At 36.1% G+C, this 25069-nt stretch overlaps 1 protein-coding gene across 3 annotated transcripts in view; it reads left to right on the top strand.

Annotated features, from left to right (window-relative positions):
- Window positions 1-901: 901 nt before the first annotated feature.
- Window positions 902-25069, top strand: part of KIF2A (kinesin heavy chain member 2A) — a 37031-nt gene continuing 12863 nt past the window's right edge. For 2 of the 3 annotated variants that reach the window (XM_009574065.1, XM_009574066.1), the window contains exons 1-14: window positions 902-991; window positions 2288-2407; window positions 2849-2903; window positions 4928-5050; window positions 5617-5717; window positions 8269-8364; window positions 9142-9196; window positions 13062-13224; window positions 16618-16708; window positions 16856-16919; window positions 17344-17435; window positions 17678-17820; window positions 18568-18772; window positions 22076-22186. In XM_009574065.1, coding sequence (XP_009572360.1) covers window positions 914-991; window positions 2288-2407; window positions 2849-2903; window positions 4928-5050; window positions 5617-5717; window positions 8269-8364; window positions 9142-9196; window positions 13062-13224; window positions 16618-16708; window positions 16856-16919; window positions 17344-17435; window positions 17678-17820; window positions 18568-18772; window positions 22076-22186 — 1497 coding nt within the window. In that variant the 5' untranslated portion in view covers window positions 902-913. The remainder of the gene's footprint in view (window positions 992-2287; window positions 2408-2848; window positions 2904-4927; window positions 5051-5616; window positions 5718-8268; window positions 8365-9141; window positions 9197-13061; window positions 13225-16617; window positions 16709-16855; window positions 16920-17343; window positions 17436-17677; window positions 17821-18567; window positions 18773-22075; window positions 22187-25069) is intronic. The other variant, XM_009574067.1, reaches the window with a different exon arrangement.

The raw sequence follows: 25069 nt of genomic DNA, 5'->3' as shown, positions 1-25069 counted from the left end.
ATTCTATGATTCTATGATTCTAAGAGGGTGTTAGAGGAACAGTTGCATTGGACTCATGTTCTTTAGAAACCCCAATTCTTCATACTCTTGGGGCAAAGCACAGATGTGAATTCAATGTGGCGGCTGTGTCTTGATCCTTTTTTGTCAGTGCATGGCTGCTCTGTTCTTCCAATTGCTCCTCGCTAACATGCGTAGGAAATAGGACATAAAAAAATTGCAGTACACTACATATTTAGGAAGAAATATCCTTATTCCTACTGAAAGTTTACTGGTTTTATTGTACTTTATGGGGGCCTGCTGGCTTTGAAGAAGTCAAAGCAGCGGCACCTTCACTCCAGCTCAGCAGTCTGTGTTAGCAGTTGGTTTTAAAATGATGATTTGTATTATTGTTGCAGGCAATTTAATTTTAGTTGAATTACCAACTGTTTGGATGCCCATAAGAAATGGACATCAGAATACAATTTCAGGGGGCTTTACTGCTGTGTTGGGACATGCAATGTTATATCAGCCTAGAAGGAGGACAAACAAGCCTTTGTGGAGTGCACCTCAGGAGACTTTGCTGCCCGGGGGAGACTCGCGGTATTGGAGTTTTCTTCTCTCAGAAAAGAGAGTCTAAGTGGTGTGGCTTTCACGTGGTGGTTTGTTTACTTACCACTCAGTTTTCTGTTCATTGAGTTTTTCGCTTGTACGCTGACTGTCTTGTTAGAGCCTCTGCTGGTGGATCAGGTCTGTGCCACTTCACAGTGCGTGGCCAGGAATGATCTTCTATTTATCACCTTATTTTTTTTAACCCTCTTCTTCCTGCGTCTCACTGTATGTCTCGGTGCTGGGATGAAAATAACTTCTGGAAAATTCTTCCACCAGTTAATAAATGATCATTTGTGTTTGCTTTCAAGGCCGAATTCACCAAGCTATGGTAACATCCCTAAATGAAGATAATGAAAGCGTAACTGTTGAATGGATTGAAAACGGAGATACTAAAGGCAAAGAGGTAAACTCAATCAACTTTTCTCTTTTAAAAAATGTGTAATCTACATGAATATTACTTTGGAATTTGCACTGGAAACAAAGAGAAAATATAAATCTTAATTTACTTGATGATTTTTTTGGTTACAGACTGTTTTGCATGGGAGCTATTGGGCAAATGTTAGTTTCTGTTGTATTAAATTTGACTTCCTGAGCTCTGTGTCATAGCTTTTAAATAGTTCTTTTCATCTATTGATTTTGAACCAGATTACAAAGGCTGAGCTTGTTACCTTCTTTTTACAAGTAGAAAAGTCAAATTTTTGAGAGGATGACTGACTTGCAGTTCAGACAGGAAGCTAGTGGGAGAGCTATATTAGAAATCTTTTTGTGTTTGTATTATTGAGGAATTGAACTGCTAGTTTGTTTGCTTATTTATTTATTTTTGGCAATAATTTTCCAGCCTTGCTTCCCTTGAGAAACTGTGTCTTTGTGTGTAATGCTTCGCTATCCCCTCTTCCTTTGAATTTTGGACCATGTTAGCCAGTTTCAGCTGAGATTTGGAGAAGCATCTGAGGAATAATTACACTTCACCGGATTTGTGAAAACACAGGAAAAAGAAAAAAAATTGTGAGAATGTCCTGGTGATCTCAACAGCTGAGCTCATCCCTCTGAACACACAGAATCCATACAGTAGTGAGGTCTTTGAAAGGTCTAGCTGGGGGAAATGGCAGTCTATAGAGACCAAAGCTATTTAAGATTTTTAGGAAACCAAGTTTCAATAGATCTGAAGCCAGCTATTTTTAGGATCCTGCCCCTCCCCCCCTTACATTTTATGGCATTTTGAACGAGGAACTCTTACAAGAAAAAAAAAGAATGATAAATTTAACACGGTTTTAACTGCGGTTTTATTTTTTGGATGGTTGTAATTCATCTGTTTCTTTTGCACTGTCTGGGAAATTTCAAATAACTGAAATCTCTTTCTTTTTATGTTACAGAATGTCTTTCATATTCTGCAGTAATTGTCAAATTACCACAGTAATACTGGGTACTTCTGTTTTAGTTTAATCACTTTACAAAATTGTGAATATCTGTTGGTCATTTTTAGTTCATCCCTTTTCTGAAGGGTATGTTTTCAACTAATAGGAAGACAAAGCTTATGCTGTTTTTAGTGAACATAAGATAATTCAGGTTATAAAATTAACAAGTTGTGGGGTAAAAGCACTAACTATATTTATCGTTTATTCTCAAACGTAACAGGAGAAATGGAGAGGGTGAATATTGTTCTAAGACTCACAAATGCGTTTTATATTCTTTTATACAGATTGACTTGGAGAGCATATTTTCACTTAATCCGGATCTTGCTCCTGATGAAGATATTGAACCTAGCCCAGAGACACCACCACCACCTACTCCATCAGCCAAAGTAAACAAGATTGTGAAGGTTGGTAATACCTATGCAGCATGTTCATGCTAAACTTGCAGTACTCCTCTACATGTTGTTACGCTTGAATTTTTAACTTTAACTTTCATGTCTGCAGAGCTACTTGGTAACTGTGTTCCTTTCTTTTTGCTGTGGTGAACAGGGGTTTCTAAAAATTTTCTGAGAACAGGTTTGGCAGAGAGGGAGTTGGGGACTAATATTTATATAACCAAATATACTCAAGAAAAAATACAGAAAAGGTTTTGGAGGCTGTTTTGAAACAGTACGTATAGTTCAAGCAGTCTTCAGCCTAGGCTCCTCAGGGAGGGATTTGGCAGCCATCACCTCTCTGTATTGCTGATGTTGTGCTATTTTCATTCACTGGGAAGAAGCAGAGGTAGGGCTGCAGTTTACGTTTTCAGTAATAAGGTGGTCGAATAACAGAGATTTCTTTCTTTATAGAGTCGACGAACTGTGGCACCTATTAAGAATGACGCCCCTGCCAGAGATAACAGAGGTAAATGTTATCTTTTTCGATTTCAAGGAAGTAAAAAATATAGGAACATTTTAACCTCCTGCTCAAGTAACATTCCTTGATAGTTCTTCATTTCTAATTCGGTATGTATGCATGTGACATATAAAAGACGTGGTACATCATTCCTAGAATTATTCCTATGTATATTTAGGAATTCATACTGTACGAATAGTATTTATGTGCAAGTTTAAGCAATATAGCATTAGGAAAGTTAAGCTCAATGAACTGAAGGTGCAAAAATTTGAAGTTAATTAATTATGCTGCATTAAATCATGTGTGGACTTTTCCAAGCTAAAGCATCTTCAGTTTCCTTCAGCTTAATTGAGTGTTTCAATATACACTACATAGTGCACTTAAAATTCTTATGCTTTCAGTTTTTTAGCTTAGGTCTGTGACAATCTGTAAACATTGTGTAAACATTCATTCAAAGAGTACTTAAGCCCTACGGGTTATTTCTCACTCCACAGTTAATGGCAAAAAATCTACAAAAAATGCTGAAATACCACAGGAGGATAGGTGAAAAGTATGTATTGGATGAATACAGATGTAATGCATCTGTAACACGCGAAAGAATAGTTACTGCTTATTGCCTTCATTTTCTCTCCTGCGTTAAACTTAACTAACTTGTACTGATGATGGTGATGATTCTTCTTCCAAACATTAATCTACTGTCATTAATTCAGACTAGATTCCAGTCCATCTGTTTAAACTTGAAAAACAAGTGGGCTTGCGTATCTTTGCAAGTGTTCAGACTCTGCTGGTGGATGACTGGGACCACTTTCTCCCTTCTGCCATTTGCCTCTGGGGGTGTTAAACTAATCGGAAATCTCATGAGGAGGAGATAATTTTTTTCAAACTAATATGGTTTAAATTTGGGACATCTTATTGATGGGCTCTCCTCACATCCATACATGTCGTTTGTAGTAAATGGTCTGTTTGGTATGGAATCACTCTGTAACTTGTATTTTAATAGGTCCTATGCATCTTTCTATTCACAGTCAGCCTAAGTATTCGTTCTTTGTTGGCCTTGTAACTAAGCTTTTCTCAGCACACGGCCTTCTTTAATGTAGTCACTTTGTGCTATAAACTAGATCTCCTGTCATATTTGGAATGATCTGGACATTTCTCTTGTCTGTCCTGTTTTGATACCTGTTTCCATACTTGTCTCCATGCTGCACAGCGGCCTTTGTTTGGAATGTCATCTCTAGGCTGCTAATCAAAGCTGGTACCTTCACTTTTGTACTCTTCTGGTAGACTCCGTTAGGAATGTGTGCAGGAAATGGGCCAGCTGAAGCAGAGCTGCTTGAAGCAACTCTTTCAAAAACAATTTAAAACATTCAGCTCTATCAAAGAGGCTTGCATGCTCACCACTGCATTCACTGGAAACAGACATCGCTGCATCTTCAGAAATTGGCATCCTTAGCACGTGTAGAATCAATGCATAAGTTTAGATATATTGATTGTATCTGTATCGCTTTCAGTATAGTGTCAAAAAGGTTTGGTTTTTCCACCTACAGATTGAGCTGCACTTTGCTGCCTTTCATTTGTATCCCTCTGCTCCTCCAGAGATCGTAGGCTTAATGGGGTGGGATCATTTTGTAACATCTAGAGAATGTGAAACAGTGGGGCTTCTTTTCTTGGTTTTTGGGTATAATCACAATATAAATAAAATTTCAGCTTTTCAAACTTGAGGACTGCATATCTCCAAGTACACGCTTCATTTTATGCACATAATAAGTTGTACTAATTCTGTAGTAGAGTATTTAAAAATATGCAGCACTGGTACTTAATAATTATGTTGTCTTGATGTATAACACTAGGAAAAAAAGACTGCATACCCAATGTCTTTATGAATAGACTTTCTACGTGTATGGCTCCCCCTCACCCCCAATAAATTGTCATGTCTGGAAAGGGGCCTTGTTTTATCTCGTCATAACAAAGCATTTCAGAATCGGGTAGAAGTGTTACTCTTCCGTGTCCAGATGAGCTTTGCTTTTCCTTTGCAGTGGTTGGTTCTGCACGCGCGCGACCTACTCAGCTTCCCGAGCAGTCTTCCTCCTCTCAACAGAATGGTAGTGTTTCAGATATATCTCCAGTTCAAGCTGCAAAAAAGGAATTTGGACCCCCTTGTATGTAAACCGTGTATCAAGGATTCATTCGTTCTGGGCGTTACATGTACATTCTCTTGGATTATGTTGCTGTCCATAAATGACAAATGGTCTACATGCGCAGTTGTCTGTAGGCTTCCTCAAGAAGCTTTTTCAGAGACCTGTGGCTAAGCAAATGTTCACTTCTGTCATAGTTGTGCTAGTATTTTGAATTTGTTTTTCCTTTATCTTTTTTTAACCATGGCGGTGGTTTTTTTTTTTTAATTTGCCTGGGCTTTCTTTTAATTCAAACCAAGAGATCACATGTATCCGTCCAAATATTTTTTGAGGGTCATTGTCCTTATATTTTTGGTCATGTAATTATTGTCCCATTCCCATGTTTTTTTCCTAATAATTTATTTTATAAATTTTAGAAATTAAATTGCCATAATTATTCTGTACTAATACTGATTTGCTTGAAAAGATAGCTGATATAAATAAATGCATTCTAATCATTGATAAATTAATATAATTGAAATATTACAGTGTAAATACTAAATTCATGCAACACACTGAAAACATTTTAAAATTATATCATTTTCTTTAAGCACGTAGAAAATCTAATTGTGTAAAAGAGGTTGAAAAATTGCAAGAGAAACGTGAAAAAAGAAGGTTACAGCAGCAGGAACTTAGAGAAAAAAGAGCTCAGGTTAGTATTTTTAGCTCGGATGGAAAACGTATGTCAGCAGGAGAAGTAGCTTTCAAAATCATGATACTTTTTTTGGTCTTTAATAATTTTTATGAACTGTAATAATCTTGAAATAAAATGTTTTCATCTTGTATAGAAGTTTGATAAATATTTTGATGCTTGGTTGCATTGCTCTCATAACTATTACTTTAGACAGTTTTCCCCCTCTTTTTCTTCCTACAGAAATAATTGCTTACAATTGCCTATCTTGCCGTGTGTTCTTTAAAGATCAAGTACTGATGATAGCTATTTCTTAGGGAAAATACAGTGTTGAAAATAATCAAACCTTTGGCTGTTATATTACAGGAGGTACTACAACATTGTGATAAATTGTTCTTTATGATCTTTGATGCTTTGTGGAAGATTTATTTGAAGCTCAAGTTTGAACAGTAACTTTTTATTTTTTTTTCTTTAAACCGGTCTATGCATTTGTAATTTAGCTTTGCATCATGCAAGCAGCAAGTTGTTACAAACCTGTGTGAAAGAAATGAAGTTGCTAATCCTGTGAGAAAAATCTCTTAATATTAAATGACTTTCTGTCACAGTGGTGTAAAAGCTTTTGCAAAACTATTAGCATAATCTTGTTGGCAGCCCTGTGCGTATGTGTTAGTCTCTCTAAAGAGATACTACCAATCCAGTACTGACATGAGAAGTACCACCACCAAGTAAATAATTCAGGCAATTTACTTCATGGTTTAATGATGTTCCTATGTTGACCTAAAATCACCTATGTTGAATTCATGTTCTCTAATTTCCATCCATTTACACAAATGCAAAACATTACTATGTCTTTATGTGTAAGGAATAAATATTTTTTGCTTTATATATTAAAATTCTTTGACATGGTACTACACCTCAAATTTTCTTTTTATCGCTTTTGTGAAGACTCCCTTTGCATCTGAGTCTTAAACTTCTATTTCATAGAATCATAGAATGGTTTGGGTTGGAAGGGACCTTTACAGGTCATCTAGTCCAACCTCCCTGCAATGAGCAGGGACACCTTCCACTAGAGCAGGTTGCTCAGAGCCCCATCCAGCCTGACCTTGAATGTTTCCAGGGATGGGGGCATCTACCACCTCTCTGGGCAACCTGTTCCAGTGTTTCACCACCCTCACCGCAAAAAATTTCTTCCTTCTTTGTTTCTTCTGTATAAGGAGGCTCTGTTTGTCTTGGTGACTTGTATGTGTCTGTGCTTCGTGTTGTTTTGTGTATTCTGTTGCTGTTGTTGTGAAATGCAGCAATGATTAGCCAAGCACTGTCTTCTAGTGAGCAAGACCTTTAAACAGGGTTTGAAGAATATTAGGCAAACACTTTTTGCATAATAAGCAGTACCCCTTTCTGAATGTTAGAAGGAAATTTACATTTTGTATGGACTTACTGTCAGCAGTTTTTAGTTCCCTGTAGTCAGGGTAAACAACATCAAGGTACAGTCAACTTCTGATTACCAGGGCACAGTTTTATCTGAGGTAAGGATCAGCTGTGCCACAGGTGCAGAGACATGAGCTGGCTCCATTTCAGCTTGTTCACCCCAGTGCAGTGCTTTCTAAGAGTGCCTATGCTATTTCCACAACCATCTGTGATCCAGAAGGAGTTTTATATCATTTGTGGGGAGCGATGCAAAGCTTGATAAGGTCTGAGCACCACAGCTGGCTATGCATGGCATCAGCAGCATGTCCTGAAATGGTGTAAAAACTGAGAGTCGCAGGAAGAAGCAATGGGAAGGACATTTGAGTGATTTAGCAGAGAAACAGCTCAGCTCACAGTAGGCTCAGACTTAGCAAGGCTTGGAGGGGCTCCGTGCATAGCCCCTTACGTGTCCATTTGCTCTGGTACTGATGGCTCCAGGCTTAGGGACAGGAGGGCTTCTGAGCCTGGGTTTAGCCTATTGTGTAAGGCTTCTCCTTCTGCTTTGTGGGGGGTCTAGGAGTGCTAGAAGAGTTTCCAATGCATCCAAGTAACTGTAGGAGTTAACTCAGGGCCAGTGGTAAATCGACCTCCTTTAAACAACTCGGATCCAGCAGGGTTGTGTTTAGAGCAGCTGGGGTGCCTGCAGTGTCCTCTGCGGGGTGTTCTGTACCTGTGTAAAGGAGTGTGTCCATTTGTTCGTCGGACCGCCTTACCTCAGATTAAGAAGTGTTGACTGTATATGCCGTCTGGTGTTGTGCGGTCGTTCGGAGGTGTTTCTTACTGTGAAGATTCTGGCAAAGGCGGGAGTCATTCCTCTTTCTTGAGTAGACTGTTAATGAGACCTCAATTAAAAAGTATTTTCTATTACATGCTGACCGAAAACATGAAATAGAAGGCACATAATTTGCTTTATGATCAGTAAATTAGCTACATCAGAATGGAAAAAGGCATTAAACTTGCATTTGAGACATATCTGGCATTTTGGAGAAGAAAATAAGATTTTAGTTAATGTGTATTGTCCTTATAAATAAATATAGAAGATACTGAAATTAGTCCATTTCAGGGAAAAAAAGTATATTAGAAATTCTGTTGCTTACTTCCCTAGGATGTTGATGCTACAAACCCAAATTATGAAATTATGTGTATGATAAGAGATTTCAGGGGAAGTTTGGATTATAGACCGCTGACAACTGCCGATCCTGTAAGTACCCCAGCAATGTGGAAGTTTTTTATCGGTATTTTTGCTATGTGTTTTCAGTTTTTTCAATGTATACTTCTGTCTGTAAACATGAAAAATAAGTAGTTTAATATATATTAGTATTCTTTATAACATTTTTTTCAGTAATTTGATGATATTGAAATTAGTAGTTATTGAAAGTCCTAGGTTAATAAATTATTGTTAATTATGTCATTTAAATATCTTTTGACTATAAAATAATACCAATATGTACTAAGTAGTCACTCAGCCTCTGTATTGTAATTTTTCCTGGGATGCTAGGGGATGTGCACAAAAAAACATTAAGCTTCTCTGAAAAACCCTGTTGAGTATAAAGATTAATATTTGATCTTTGAAGGTGATAAAGGCCTTTGATTTGCAGAGAATTCAGAAGAGCAGAATCCTTAAATGATGGACATTATGAGATCTCTATGGAAATTGGAGATTGTGACAATTTCTGTCAATAGCATATCTACCCTGTGAGAGGTGGATTTGCTTGCAGTGTTCCAAGATATACCTGGCACTCTACAGGATTAGATTGCTGTCTGCAGGGAGTTTTGTTAATGTGTGGTTCTCCCTTTTGGGTTCTTGGCCGTTGTGAAGACACAAGGGCCTTTTGCGTGTTCAGGTGACTCACTGTCTTGGAAATTTCTCTTTGTTTAAATGATTGGTTAATTAATTCAAGAATAGACGTGAAATAAAGTAAGATATCATATAACTGGAATTGGGGTATAGTTCACTGAAAGATTGTTTCCTTTGCAGATTGATGAGCACAGGATATGTGTTTGTGTACGAAAACGACCACTCAATAAAAAAGGTATGACCATTTAAGATTTTGCTGATTTTTTTCTCTGAAAAGCTGCTTCTGATAGTGATATTATTTGTATTAAAGAGATCTAGAAATACTGATCAAAGGTGAAATTCTGTTATGCTAGACAATATATGTGACAGACCCAGAAAATTCATAGACTCATCATAACCTGGATGGGGAGAAAAGTAGTTTAACTGTCACCATTTCATGGATTGGGAGCTGAGGCTCAGAGAGACTGCAGATTTTTTTCCAAGGTCATCTAGAATGTATTCAGTTGATCTGGGAACTAATTCTGTTGTAATTTCTTCAGTATTCTTACGTTGGTTTAGGATCACTATTCTTTTGAACTATCCTTTAAGTGATCTCCTGAGCAGAGAGCTACCTGGTGAAAATTTTCCTACACATTTTTTATAGATGTATTTTAAAGTGGTCTTGAATCAGACATCAAGGGGGCAATTCATGCTGGTATCTTATGACATGTTAGGTGTCCGAGACATCCTCGCAGGGCTAGTAGGAAACTACAGAGAAACTGGAGACTTGTATCCCCTGGAGCTGCTGCTCAGGACTGGGCAAGATACTCTAGGGCATGTGAAATGCCACTAAAAATCTATTAGGTACCTAGTGACTTTTTTTAGATATGTATTTTTTTAGATACAGTATTACAACTTTTTTTCTTACTGCCTGCTCATCAGACTGGAGTCTCTATTCCAAAAAAAAAGGTTCAGGTTTTCAACTCCAGTTAAATCCAATCTTTCTATGAAGTTCTTTTCTTTCAGTGGGAAATTAAGAATGCAAATGCTTCTGGATTGCAGCCTGAATCCAGCGCTTAAGTAAGCTGACTTGCGTTTTGAAGGGTGTTTCTTTCCTCTCTTCCTATTATATTTTGCTTAGCTAAAGGTCTCAAACAGCATTGCTCTGACTCTGAAACAACATGGGATACATTTATTATTTTTGTACTGTCAGAACTACACATTGAGGATTATGTGGAGCATATCCAGAGGAAAATGGGAGAATTGTATGGGAAAGGGAAAACGCATGATGATACCAGTATATAGTTAGTTTTTGTCTTTTTTTTTCCCTCCACGTTGCTGCTTCCCCTACTTTTATTTTTTTCTTCATTTTTACTTTTACTGTTTTCTTATTCCCTGTATTTTTTTCTTTTATTGATCTGAAAAGAATGCATAATCTCAAAATTTGGTTAATTGAAACTATTTTGCACAACCTATTTAATAAGGGCATTCAACTTACAAGTCTGGTAGCAGCTGAATTTCTGTTCCAGCATCGGAGGTTATCTTTAATAAAATATGACTTAGAAATCTGATACATTTGGGGGGAACATCACCTTATCAGAAATAGTGTGGCCAGCAGGAGTAGGGAGGTGATCATACCCCTGTACTATGATTCTATGATTCTATGATTCTATGATTCTATGATTCTATGATTCTATGATTCTATGATTCTATGATTCTATGATTCTATGATTCTATGATTCTATGATTCTATGATTCTATGATTCTATGATTCTATGATTCTATGATTCTATGATTCTATGATTCTATGATTCTATGATTCTATGATTCTATGATTCTATGATTCTATGATTCTATGATTCTATGATTCTATGATTCTATGATTCTATGATTCTATGATTCTATGATTCTATGATTCTATGATTCTATGATTCTATGATTCTATGATTCTATGATTCTATGATTCTATGATTCTATGATTCTATGATTCTATGATTCTATGATTCTATGATTCTATGATTCTATGATTCTATGATTCTATGATTCTATGATTCTATGATTCTATGATTCTATGATTCTATGATTCTATGATTCTATGATTCTATGATTCTATGATTCTATGATTCTATGATTCTATGATTCTATGATTCTATGATTCTATGATTCTATGATTCTATGATTCTATGATTCTACCTGCGCTGAAGGTGGACAAAGTGAAATGAGAGCAAGTGGTCATGGGACATGAGTTGGGATTCAGAAGTAGGATTTGATTTTGTGAAAGTTGCATATCTTAGGTATTAGTGGTTTGGAGCTATTAAAAAAATAGTTCAGAGGTGTTTGTAAGAAGATGAGTGTCTAAGTAAAAATGAGATTGGCACTAAAGTTATTTTTAATTTTTAAGAATAAGCTGTAGTAAAAAGGTACTAATGAAATAATCTATGCAGGGGATGAACCATAGAGATAATCTACTACCCACATGATACAATCTTCTGAACACACGTACTTCATAAGAAACAGTATTTCTCATGCCATGTTTTAAAATTGAAGAGTATAAAAGAATGAAAGATACTACTGTGTAACACCCTGAAGAGAAAAAATAAAAACAGTTTGTTTTGTCAGTCTCACAAACACAGAATTATCACCAAAATCTTTAGGTGTTCTCAGCACCAATCGTTCTGTGGATTGACTTTGCAAGAAGTAGGTGTTGACATTTTAAGATTTTATTTCAGTCACATGTATTTATAATTGAGAAATGTATGGTGGGTTTCCAAGACACTATTCCAAATTTTCATCAGCAAGGAATACAGGTCGTCATAATAGCTGGGAGCAAGGAAATGTCTTATTCCAAACAATCATTTAAGAAAAATCAGCTTTTGACTGCTTAAACTAAAAAGCTTTTGCTGCAAAGAATTGACCTTCGTATGTCTCTTTTCACCACTGTTCCTTATTTCTTCTCTTGATTACTGCAGAATAATTGCATTTTGTTTTATTGCTGTGCAGTTGAAAAATTAATTATATAGTCTTGAAAGCATATTTCTGTTGGTGTGTACTGTCATGCAATGGTAACCATTGCACTGTTTGATCAGTATATTAACTGCTGAGAAGATTTCTATGTAATTGTATAAAGCCACGTAAAATCCTTGAACCGCATGCCTTAAGAAATTTTACATAGAAATGCAAGTAGGACACATTAGGATCCTGACTGTACACACAAAGGATCTTTATTTTTGTGCATATCACAGATCACTGGGTTCTCTGTTTTGCTGACTCATATCTCATACAACAATTAGCAATAAATTGCAGTGCAGCGTAGTAATTATAACCTGGGAACTCACTACTGAAATCGCATTTAGATGGCTTTTGTTCATTCCCAGCGATAGGAAGGATCGTTAGCATTTTCAGCTTTTTATGCTTACAAGATAATTTTTAGAAAGGATTTTACTTAGAGAAATTCTATGTTAAAGATGTTCCAGGAGGAATATACAAATGAAAATGTCTGTGTAGAATGAAAGCAAAATTTTTCTTTTTGAAAGCTGAGAACACATGACTAGAACATTAAGGATTTAGGGAAAATAAAAAGACAAAATTTTAAAATAAAGCAGATTATCATAAGGATATTAATTTCTTTGTGTTTTCAAGTTTGACAGGCCAAGCAGTGTAAGACTTCAGTGTCCAGTTCCTCCAGTAGAGAAGTTATTAATAAAAACTCAAAGGATATGGCAGTAAGCTGATACGTTATTTATAAAACCTCAAAGGATATGGCAGTAAAACAGTATAGAAGCCCTGAGGAGAAAGAACTCAAATCCATGGAAAGTATTGTTATAGAACACATAACAAGCTACAGTGGTAGTGCTATAATTGATGATCTTAGTTTTTCTAATCAACTTTGTACAATGTCTCTCTAATTTCTAGCAATTGGTAGGATAGGATGACTAGACTTCCAAAATGAAATCTCTTACTTAGCAGATTACTATCTAGGTATGAGAAGCCCAAATCCATTGCAATGTTGTTACTTGGAGGAGCTGTGTTATATGAGATGTTATAAGAGTGTAAACAATGAAAAAATGTAAAAAATAATGATGTGTTGCTAGTTAAATATATGTATTTCACTTATTTTATAGAAACTTTAATGAAAGACCTTGATGTAATAACAATTCCTAGTAAAGACGTTGTGATGGTACATGAACCAAAACAAAAGGTGGATTTAACAAGGTACCTAGAAAACCAAACTTTTCGTTTTGATTATGCCTTTGATGACACGGCTCCTAATGAAATGGTTTACAGGTATGTGTATATGCTTTTTTTTTTTGTGAATCTTTTTTCTCATGTATCTCCCATGCCAATAACTGTGGGCTTACCTTGGCCATGGACTTTACTCCTATTCTCTGTGTTACCAGATATGTATATTGCTACCTCCATTAAAAAAACAGGCAAAAAGCCTGTTTACTTTTGTTTTTAACTCTTTATCCTGAATTCTTCACGTGCAATATCATCTCCACCTCCCTTGACCTCAGTCTTGCTCTCAGTCCTTCTCCAAGCCCTGCTGGTTTCCAGGCACTAGCGTGTATTGCCTGCCTGCTCAGCTACTGAATATTTGAACAACTTCATGAGCTCTCCATTTGCCTCAGGGTTATTGTCTTATTAATTAGTGTGTGTGCAGCACCTGAGGAACCTGAGTCATGACTTTTGGTCTTCAGGAAACTTGGATGAAAAGGACAGTCCCAGCCCCGAAGAGCTTGCAGTTTGAATATAAGATACTTAACAGATGGAAACAAATCAGGAGAGGGTGAGGAAAGAGTACAAAGAAAAGGGAGAGAGGTTATATTGCTATGTTGCTTAGATATCTGAGCTAGCTTGGCTGCTGGAAGCAATCTGGCTGTTGTAACTCGGAGGTGCGTGGAGCTAAGTTACCTTGTTCAAAATGCTGAATCTTTCTGATTTAAAAAACAGCAGCAACAAAGACACACATCCACTTTCAGCGCCAAGGTATTTGGATCTCCATTTTCTCCTTTATTCTTCTGTTTCACTTCCACAGCTGGCACAGAATAATGCACACAGTGCTTTTAAAAACATGTTTAGAAGTAGCTGTTTACCTTGTACAAGTCACTCAATGGAGTAGATATAGTAGCAGGCAAGGTTAAACACCTTGTCAAGTCATAATCTCGGTATGCAGTCTAAATCCTGTGAAGCTTTTTGGAAGGAATACTGATATTAGAAAGGAATTTGATGAAGATAATTTTCCTTATGCTTGGAAAGTGCTTCCCATAGCCTTAAGGAATAGTGGCAGAGAAATATCTTAATTCTCATTTTTAATCCAACAACTAGGAAGTGAAAGTTAGCATCATATCCTGATTGATGTTGGACGCTAACATCCTGTCAGTGAATAACAGAAAATACATAGTAAAATAACTATTACAAGGCCTTGAAAATTAAAACTTCGGTGTTATGCTTGATATAACTAGGAGGAGAAGGGTGGCAAAAGGAAAATCTGTATAGTCTACTAGTTTGCACAACAAAAGACTTCTAAGCAGCAAAGTTGTGCCCTTGGAGATTCTATCTCTAATGGTTTTCTACTGGTAGCATCTTTCCTTTCTCAATACTGAAGAGCTGCGGGAGAGCAATCTAGCTGGTGATGCATGCCTCTTGCAATAGTTCTCCTCCTGCTTAACAACCAGTTCTTTCAATCTCCCTCCTTCCTGTTATTTATCTTTGTGACCATAGTGTTCAAATGTGAGGGGTGTTTTTGGCATACAGTGTTGTTGTATTTTTGTATTCAGTTTCCTCCGGGTAATTTTTATTAGTTATGTAATACATTAATGGTAATACAGGAAGATTTTGAAAGATGGTTGTATTCATACTAAAACAGTAAGTCTCTAGTCTGTGTAGCAGTACAGGCTTTTTCTTTCTCCCTCATATGGCACAATAATGATTATTACTTGAAGGGCACTCTGCTCCAAGGCCTCCTGTAATAACAGAAGTAAGAGCAAGACAGGTATCATCATCTGCTGTCACCAGAACTTCGGGGTCATGGTGGGGGAAAAAGTAGTGTGGCAAGTTACTCTAGTTTTCTCCAGTATGCTAAAACTACTCACTGTATTTCTATACTGAAAAACGTTCTTCAGTTTGAAGGAAAAAAGTACTACTCTTTTTTTAAATTCTTATTATTTTGCTTAAACTGTATTTTAAGTGTTTTTGAATCCATGAGCCACAATACTGAGTTGCAAGTTTTCATTAATATTAAAAAACACGCACTAGTTTGAATGGATACGCCTTCTGAATATTAAAGGAGAACCAGATTTTACGTTTCTGAAAGATCAAGATTGCAAATAAAGGTTTTAGTAGAAGTAAAGTTGGACTGTTTTGGCATGGTACCATTTGGAGTTGTATAATGCTTTATGAAAACTCTTCTAGATATGTTTATATTTTGCCGTACTTTAAAATAGATATAATTAAGTCCCTTTTTTATAAATCAGCAAAATAAATAATTTCAAACTCAATTAAACAGAGATAATGGAGTGTGCTTCTTAGGTGGATAGGCTTCTTGGAATTTTGTATTTTATATATAAAAAGAACAAACACCAAAATATGGGAGTATCCTCTTGAGGACGAAGGAAGTATGTGTTTAGAGGAAGCAAGAAAGGAAGACAAAGGTTATCAGGAATCATCTGGTGTATTTTTGATGAAAATTCAAGATTCAATTAAACTTAGATTTTTGCATAACCCTTTGTTGCTTGATGGCTCGGTCTTAGCCATATTATTTTTGTAAGTGATCTTGTGTTTGTTCCAAAGTGGAATAAAAAGAGGTTGTAACACCTCAGTGTTTCTGTAAACAATTGTTCCTGTTTCTGTCCCTTAAAGGTACTTTATGTGTAAACACATGGAAAAAGTTTAGAAAGAGAGACTTATGCAGAGAGCTGCTTACCTCCACTGGTAACCCTCCATTAGGTTACCCTTTGCTTTGGAGTTGTTAACGAAATAATGGTGATAAGCAGCTGAAAAAAGAGCAATAGGTCTATGTTTTTCAAAGTAAAAATTAATTCTCTGAAATAGAAAAATGATACTTTGGATAATACTTTTTGACACATCAAATAATACTTCAGGGATAACTAGATTTTTCCATTCTGAAGAGCTTGGGTATACGTTTTCTTGAGCCTTTTCTCAGTGTATGTATGTTCTCAAAATGTTAAGATGTGCAATGTTATTTTGGCTACCTGTTTTCTAAATCTGATCTTGAAGGCTGATCTGGGGAGAAAAAAAACAAAACCAAAACTATGGCAGAATTTTAGTATTGGCAAAACCTAAGTATTTATCTGCTCCACTGTCCTACTTCCATGTCTTCTAATGCCATCTTCTTTACGGAGCTCCAAGCTCCATGTAGTAAGCTGTGCTGTGTTGCATTATTGAAGGAAATTTTTTTTCTTAGGGTTTAAAGAAGGATAATATTGTTGTAAAATAAATGGGGGAGACCTTGTAGCTTTTATTTGATTGATTGGGATATTTTAATGCCTTAGAGCTTGTAGTCTCTTTAGCTCAGGAATTAATGTGGACATGTCCTTTGGCCTGTCAAAGTACAGGACCAGCTTTGTCACTTCTGGCCTTAAAATTTATAGCATCCTTGTAGTAGTGGCATCTTAAAGTAATTCTGTTTGTTAAGTACTGTTGGGTTTTGCATTTAAGGTTTACCGCTCGACCATTAGTGGAGACCATATTTGAAAGGGGAATGGCCACTTGTTTTGCATATGGACAAACAGGCAGTGGAAAAACCCATGTAAGTATTTCTTCTACATGTCAGCAATACACTTCTTTTTATGTACGATAAACTTAGATAAATTCTAGTAAGTAACAAATTCGTAAGTCACAGTTCTGTGATCTTTATAGTATATTTTTGTCTTTTTTTTTTTTTTTTTTAATTTAGACTATGGGTGGTGACTTTTCAGGAAAGAACCAAGATTGTTCTAAAGGAATATATGCACTTGCAGGTGAGACTTTATTGGTCTGTTGGCTTTTTGCAAATTAGTTGAGATCAATAAGTTTTCTACTCCCTGTCATACAAACATAAGGGTCTACATACCTTGCATTACAGTGGAGTTTTGTTAACAACTAAAGTAGTGTTCCTAGATGTGTAGTCTTTACACAGTAAAGTAAATGTATATATAGATCACTTCAAAAAATGTAATAAATAGAACAGATGATTAATTAAGTTTATTATTTTGGGATCTTCTTCATCTTCCCATGTAATGTGGCAGTTCAAACTGCAATGTTTTAGACTTGGTTGACTGACTCTATCTGTTACACTTGCAAAATACGAGAGATGCTGTAAAACAGACTGTTACGCATTAATGAGTCTTCACTAAATGAAAATACAGAACGAGATTTCTTTTTATTCTGGAAATGTATTCACAGCTCGAGATGTCTTTTTAATGCTAAAGAAGCCAAACTATAAGAAGTTAGAACTTCAAGTATATGCAACGTTTTTTGAGATCTACAGTGGTAAGGTAAGTACCTGATCTTTCTCTGAGGAAGGGGGAATTTCTCTTTCACAAACAAGATTTTAAGCTTGTTAGATAAAAGATTTTTTTCCTTTTTGTACTGAAAGCTTTCTTTCAAATAATTCTTTGCAGTTCCCTTCCAATCATGTTTTTCCATGGAATGCCTTGCATATTTTAATATGGGATTTGAAACAAAAGTGTCTTTTTAAGCTCCTCTTTAACTGTTCCGTTTTCCCCCTCTCCCTAAGGTTTTTGACTTGTTGAACAGGAAGACAAAATTAAGAGTGTTAGAAGATGGTAAACAGCAAGTCCAGGTGGTGGGATTACAGGAACGGGAAGTCAAATGTGTTGAAGATGTTCTTAAGCTTATTGAAATAGGCAACAGCTGCAGGTATCTCCCAGAGCTTCCACCAGTTTTTCACTGTACATTGAAGAATCAGAACAAGAGTTTTTTTGGGGTCTCTTCGTAGTGATGGCTTTTTAATATGCAGTGGGTTTTTTGATGATGTTGGCTGCAAGTAAGGAATCTGCCTACCTTTTGAATAAAGATATGTAGAGTTTCTCTGTCTCCTAGAGAGAAATAAGAACTGATTTTTCTACAGGATGTGAACTGCATGCATTATGTAACCAGCTTACTGACATAAATTCATATAATTTATAATCTGGAATACGGACAGAATCTTCAGCTCTAAAAGGCCTTGATATGTAGTGACAGAGGTTAAGCGCAAAATTTTTATTGTTTTTAAGAATCCAGCTTCATTGTTCTTAAAATTAGCCTTGTGCATAGGCTGCTGCCTCATCAGATAAAAATGCCATCAGCATTTTACATTTAAGATTTTTGATAATCTCACATCTTTGAAGATCTGATTATTCTTGCCTTTAAAAGGGAGGTAAAATGTTACTAATCTTCCATTTCTGTTTGAAGAGATCGAAAAAGAGGTATAATTGTGCTATGTATATCCAATTATGAGGGTTGTATCTCTAGTGTCCACAAGAACTTTAGACATGCTGTCAACATATCTAAGAAAATACAGAACTCTGCCCTGAAACAACTAACTAACGTTCTGAGGTTAGTGCGTTTAACATGTACGTCCTTCACCTGTTCATACGTCCTTCCCTTCTCTCCTTTCGTTTAAAGGACATCTGGCCAGACATCTGCAAATGCACACTCATCTCGAAGCCATGCAGTATTTCAGATTATTCTCAGAAGGAAAGGGAAATTGCATGGTAAATTTTCTCTGATTGATTTGGCTGGCAATGAAAGAGGAGCAGATACTTCCAGTGCAGATAGGCAGACACGACTGGAAGGTGCGGAAATTAACAAGAGCCTTTTAGCACTCAAGGTAACTGAAATGTTTCCATTGCCTTTGAGTAGGTGGAAGCCTTCTACATGTAATAGCAATGACTATTAAAATGAGTGTTTTTGCAGGCTTTGCTTGTCTACATTGTCTACTGATGTGACAGGTAAAATAATGTATTGATTTTTCCTCTAAATGCCTGAAGAGACACTTGGTAATTACCAAGTAGAAACATTGCAGAAATATTGTGCTATCAACTTGCATGTAGTTTAAAAAAAAAAACACAAAAAAACCTCAACAAAAAGTCGCCAGTGGTTGAATTTGAAGACTTTTCTGATATATATCTAAAGTGGGAGGACAGATGACTTACTTTGGTACTCAAGGTCTGAAATACTAACTGGAAATATTCTTACTGATCTCAGTATTTTTTTCTTTTAAATAAAAAATATGGTTACCTTTATGACTAAAGCAACGCAACAGCAAGATATCCAGAAAGAACTAACAAATAAATTAAAATAACCCTGGAAAGTTGGAATCCATTTTTGACTACTGTTCTTTATAAGCAAATTGTCTGATACAGTCACTTTACAGATTTTCATAGATTAATCCAGGACACATGAAGAGAGCTAAGAAATATTTAAATATTCGTATGCCATTTGTTTGTTTCTTTTTTTTCAGTCTAAATAGGGAGAGTAATTTTTTGGTCTTAACTAGGGCCACAGTAGTTTTGAATGTCTCAGAACTTATCTCTGTTGTCGGTTAGTTTTGCCTAGGTTTACTGTTCTCAGCACCAGCACTGTGGTTTTATATAAAGAATTTGAACCCCAAAATCACTGTGTTTACTTTTTTATCACCGGTATAAACTTGGGAGAAGACTTGTATCTGACTCCAAGCAGGTCTTACAAAACACATCAAAATTGTAACGTGTAATGTTACGGAATTGTATGGCATGTTGAAAAATTGGAAGCAGCAGTTCCAAAACTGTGGCCTGTTTTGATTTAGCATCAAAGTAAATAATGCAAGCAACATTGTGTTGACGTTATCACTTGTTTCCAAATGTAATTGAATAAAGCTGGTTTAGTTTTGGATTGGTTTTTTTTTTCAGTTTATTTGTTGATTTTGTACTGACTAGTGCCTTCAGTGCAATACCCATACCACAGACTTAGTTCATTTTCATACAGCTTGTCTGTTTAGTTATAGTGAAAGGTTCTGCTGCTGCCGTACTACTGGTTGTGATCTAAATTACATGGGGAAGGGGAAATAAAAATAAGTAGAGGTCTTGCAGAGGTCTAAACAGCAGTACAAGAAGATAGAAGTTTCTCAGTGATATGTTAGTTTTCCATTTTTCATCTATCTCCAAAAACATTACACAGCTTTTTCCATTTGTATTTAAGACCCTTGAAGTTATTGTCAAGTTCAAATTAAACTAGTATGTTCTGAGGAGTGGTCTTCGGTGCTCATCCAAGATTTGCTATTTGCATCTGCATATCAGTCCTGTCTTAACCTGATCAGAGTTTTGGTACAGGAAGTTATATCTGTAATGTCTCTACATGGAAGTAGTGTTGTCATTTTGTTACCTGGTTTTCCGAGCAGTGATGAAAAGCAAAAGTAGTTAAAAACTCCAATAATTTAGAAGCTGGCAGTGTCCTCCTATAATCTTTTTACTAATAAGGAGACAATCCAATTCTGATTTTTCAGGAGTAAGCAATCTAAAAATCATTATAGTAAATTAAAATATTTTAATTAAACTTGTTGGTTGCCATATCAGTAATTCAGCATACACATTTGTTACTGGTTTTAGTTTGTAATGTCACTTGTTGAAAATCTGTTGCCCCTCTTCCTGTCTAATCTGCTTTTTTCCTTATGTAAGTATAGTATTAATGTACAAATTCAAAAAATTCAAGGAATGCACTGCCTTGCTTACTTGTAAGTATTGAGTCCTTCTTAGCATTTGCATGTGAAATTCACATTCAACAAGCTTCAGTCTTTCTGTTTATTTGAGCTGCGTCCATTCTATAAAATTCAGCTGGTGAGTTTTTTAAATAATCACTTTAGTTAAAGCCAACTTGCCCCTGTGTTTGTTTTGTTCTGTATCATGGCGGTTTTATTCTGAGCCTGTTTTTAGTTCCGTTTTATGCTGTTTCACAGTTGCGATGCTTTCTTGGATTATCATCCCACAGTTTCTAGCCTGGCTTTTGGAAGAAGCTGTTTCTAGGAAATGTCAAAAGGCCACAAGGATATGGCTGCAGCTGGAGGATTAGCTGAACTGCTGTAGAACTATTCGTGTAACACAAAAGCCATTCCGTCTGCTAGTGCTGCTAAAAGCAAAGCTCTAATTTGAAAAGCTTTTGAAGTACGATTGTTTGAAGAAGTTCTGTGTGTAGACATATTAAAACTGTACCAAGAAAAGCCATGCATCTGAAGAGATGCCTGTACACAAAGTATTAAGGCAAAGGCAGAAACTGGAATTAGTGATCAAAATATGACAACGACAGCAACAACACAGAAATTTAAACTTTCTTTGCGTAAGAAGTAATTTATTAGCTGATGTTAGAGCTCTGAGTGGGCAGAAGTGATGTTTAGATTAGTGCGATCTTGGTTTGCACTGTTGTACTTAGTTGCTGCTGTAACTTCTACAGTAATTTCATAATATTTACATCTGTACAGTACTTCTCACGGGAACCCTCCAACCAATTGCAAATATTAGTTTAGCCCCATACCCTTGTCAGTGAAAGAGGAGACCTTATCCCTGTTTTTTCAGATGAAGAATATTTTAAAACAGGGAATGACTTAGATTTTCAAGTGTCTTCCAATATTGAGTACATCAATAGAGAGCTATGCTTGCTAGGTTTGTGATCTGTGGAAGCTTTCAGAAAGTTTGTTTTCTTTTGAGCTGTGAAGAAAGTCAGTGGTAGAGCCAGAATAAAAGCTACTGCTTTTAACTGATGAAGTTAACACGTGTCCCTGTCCACGCTGCTTCTGCTGGCAGAGGTTGTAGATCATTCAGACTTTTGCAGCTGATAATCAGAAATAATTGTTAGTCTGGACATTTAACATCAACACTGATTTTTTGTTTTGTTTTGTTGTTGTTGTTGGATACAATAGATGTAAACGTTTTGGATGAGATTCAGAAAGTTTTTAGGCTCCTAAGTCCTTTTAAAGTTCCTACCTCTCTGCTGAACTTAATGAGGGGTAAAAGCCTAACGCTTTTTGAATCCAAGCTTTAGTGGTAAATTTTAATATTTTAGGGGACAGCAATATAACTAAGGCATGTATTTGAATCGCATTTGTGTTGTATTTATTCAACCCATGTTAAAGAAAAATGCATAAACCTGTTTGTTCTTTCAGGAGTGCATTAGAGCCTTAGGCCGAAATAAACCTCATACACCCTTCAGAGCAAGTAAACTTACTCAGGTGCTAAGAGATTCATTCATAGGAGAAAACTCCCGTACCTGTATGGTAAGTTGGTTTGGTTAACTGTTCTAACAATTACAAAGAGAAAAGACGCTGGGATTTTAGGCTTTTATGTTTAAAATTGGTCACTTGCTACTGGCAATGTGTTGGACTTAAGTTTATCCCCTAACTGACACTATATGTGGAGTAAGACTTTCAGCAGAGACATTTCAGATAACTTGCTCCCTTCTCACTTTTTATTGGCCTTTCTTACTGCTTGTTCTGGTTTTCTAGCTAGCCACCTAGCTAGAAACACTACTAGCTTGAGAAGTTTTTTTGTTTGTTTGTTGGTTTTTAATAATGTCTTAATTAGATGAGTATTGTTTGTTGACTCAGGATTTTGGAAAAGGTGGTGTAGACTGGAAGTATAGTGGTGAGTTACGATCTTTAAATGGCAAAGGCAAATTTAAAGTTAGTACCAAAGGCATCAGAATATACTCTAGGCTGTTGAGGGGGGAAGTAGTTGGGATAGATGGGATGAACAGTCGTGTATTGTATAAATGTGCATGCATCAGGCTGAAAAACAGAATTCTTCTGTCAGATAGTGGGAAGGACAGATGAAAGCACTGATGCAGTCATTTTATTTGTGCATCCTTAACATTTCTACTTATGGGAATGCAAATTCTCTGCAGTGGACACCGATTGCCAGGCTTTTTTGTGTTGGTTACTTTTGACAGACTTGTCGGAATTAATTAGTCTAGAGGCCAGAGAAGTCTGCAGACCACAACATGAAAACCATGGTGTTAGGGCAGCCTAGTCATCCCTTTAGCTGTTAGGTATGGTTCTAATTTGAAAATGGTGGTAAAATAGCACTTTTTATTAATCTTTTTTTCTCCTTCAGTTTTCTAATGAAAAGACAGGATTGTTTTCTTTCCACTGAGACGTAACTTCATGCAGGATCAGAAAGCTAAATTGTGCATCTCTAGCTAGTGTATCCACACTGCTGAAGAAGGTTTGGAAAGTTAGCCTGTTGGAAATGACTCTCTGTACATAGAATAATTACCATTTGTGAATATTTCATTAAGTTCTCACCTTCACCCTTACCTCCTTAAAGTGCTAACAAGCTGTCTTTGTTTTGGTGAAGCTTTTTATTTAATTATTACTCTTCTCATAGAGTTGTCGTAACATTTTTTACCATTTAAATGTGTGAGAATGCCATCGGGAATAATCCATGATCAATGGGTGTTCAATTTCTGGTAAAGCTTGCATTCCTTTGTTTTATATTCGATATAGTTCTAAATTAAAGAAAAAAATCCCCTCTGAAAGTGAATGGAAATATGCTTGAATTATTTTTTATTTTCGCATTCACATAACTACAGTCACGTTACAATTAAGAACAAGGAAACCCTTTCATGATGAGGCACTGCTTTCGAACTCATTCTTCATTTACTTTTTCATACTTTTTCAGTACTAGGATCTCTTACGACATTCTGGTTTTAGTGTTTATTTACATGCAATTTTTACCAAGAATTTAATCAGAAAAGTTTTTTCTTAAGATACTGATGTGGGAAGAAGAAACACTTGGGTGGTTGTGGCTTACTCTGAATTATAGTTGAAAGGAAGTAGGGAAGGAAAACAAACCTACAGTGCATCTTTGCATTTGTTTGAATTGAGCGGTCGCATTTGCAGCACTTGTTCCTGCGATAACTAGATGGATGCAGAATAAAGCTGCCTGTCTAGAGATCTGACAGGTTTCTGAACAGGATATATTGAATTGAGGGAGGTGTAGGAGATAACTTAGCCTGGAATTACTTCCAGTCCTCTCCAGTTCTCTGGAAAGAGGAGAGGAGGTTTGCACTCCAGTGGCCAAGTGGTAGGAATAGTGGATAATGATCAGCAACTTCACCCCTCTGCTGGGTCTTCCTTTGCCTCTTTTATCAAGACAATTTATTCAGCCTCCATTGTGATATTTATAGTTGGCTCCTTGGCAGGGTGTGCCTGGTTTGTAAGCATGTTCATGTGTAGGTTTTATATCATACACTGGCAAAATTTTACAGGGAAAGAAAAGGGCAAGTCATTCTGGTTTATGGTAGCTAAAAGTTGAACAATATTTTATTAAATTAAAAGGGTACTTATCCTGCAGGTGTGCTGACTGCTGGTTTGCAGCAGAGTCATGTAATTAACTGTGGTGCTTCAAACTTCTAAAAATGATGGAAAAATAGTTTAATAATGAGTAGTTTCCCTTCACATTTCTACAGCAGACTGTATAGATCGTTGCTATGTTCTCTAGAAGTATCTACTTTATGTGAAGTAAATTAAAGCATAGAAGAACTTTTCAGTTAGAACTGTTACAACTGTCACAAGGTAACATGTAGGTCATGATAGTATTTACTCCAAAATATTTTAGCCTGTTACAGGCAAAATAAATTAATGAGTTTGCAACATGGAATTAGTATTCAATTGGAAAATATGATTTATTGAACATGTGAGACCTCTTTTAAGATGCTGTTTTTGCTTGTCAGCGGGGAGGCATTTATTGTAAAGGGTTTCCTCAACAAGACAAAGATTTGATCCAGTGTTCTAATGTGCTGTTAGAGAGTAAGACATTTTGCAAATATGTGGTGCTGTTCAATATGGAATATATATACAATGACATAGTAAAAACTTCTGGTTTTAACTTTCTAAGAGATTCTTGAAATGTCCTGGTATAAAATACCTATTGTGCCTTTTCCACTTGCTTTCTGACATAATAATCTAGGATTAGTATGAAATAATAATAAGTGGGATATTTGAGTCAAATTTATTTGGTAATTTCTACACTTCATTTTTATTTGACTTTTCCTTTTATCGTTTATGGACTTCCTGTTGCAATTTTAAAAGTTACATTTTAGGGATGGAGCATTCTCTTCTGTATATAAGGTTAAACTATGATTTGGAAACTTTCTTTTT

This window comes from Fulmarus glacialis, unplaced genomic scaffold (genome assembly GCF_000690835.1).
Source record: "Fulmarus glacialis isolate BGI_N327 unplaced genomic scaffold, ASM69083v1 scaffold31683, whole genome shotgun sequence".
In the NCBI taxonomy this organism is placed as follows: Eukaryota; Metazoa; Chordata; class Aves; order Procellariiformes; family Procellariidae; genus Fulmarus; species Fulmarus glacialis.
Note: the sequence above shows the minus strand (reverse complement) of the source record. Positions and strands in the feature narration are given on the sequence as shown.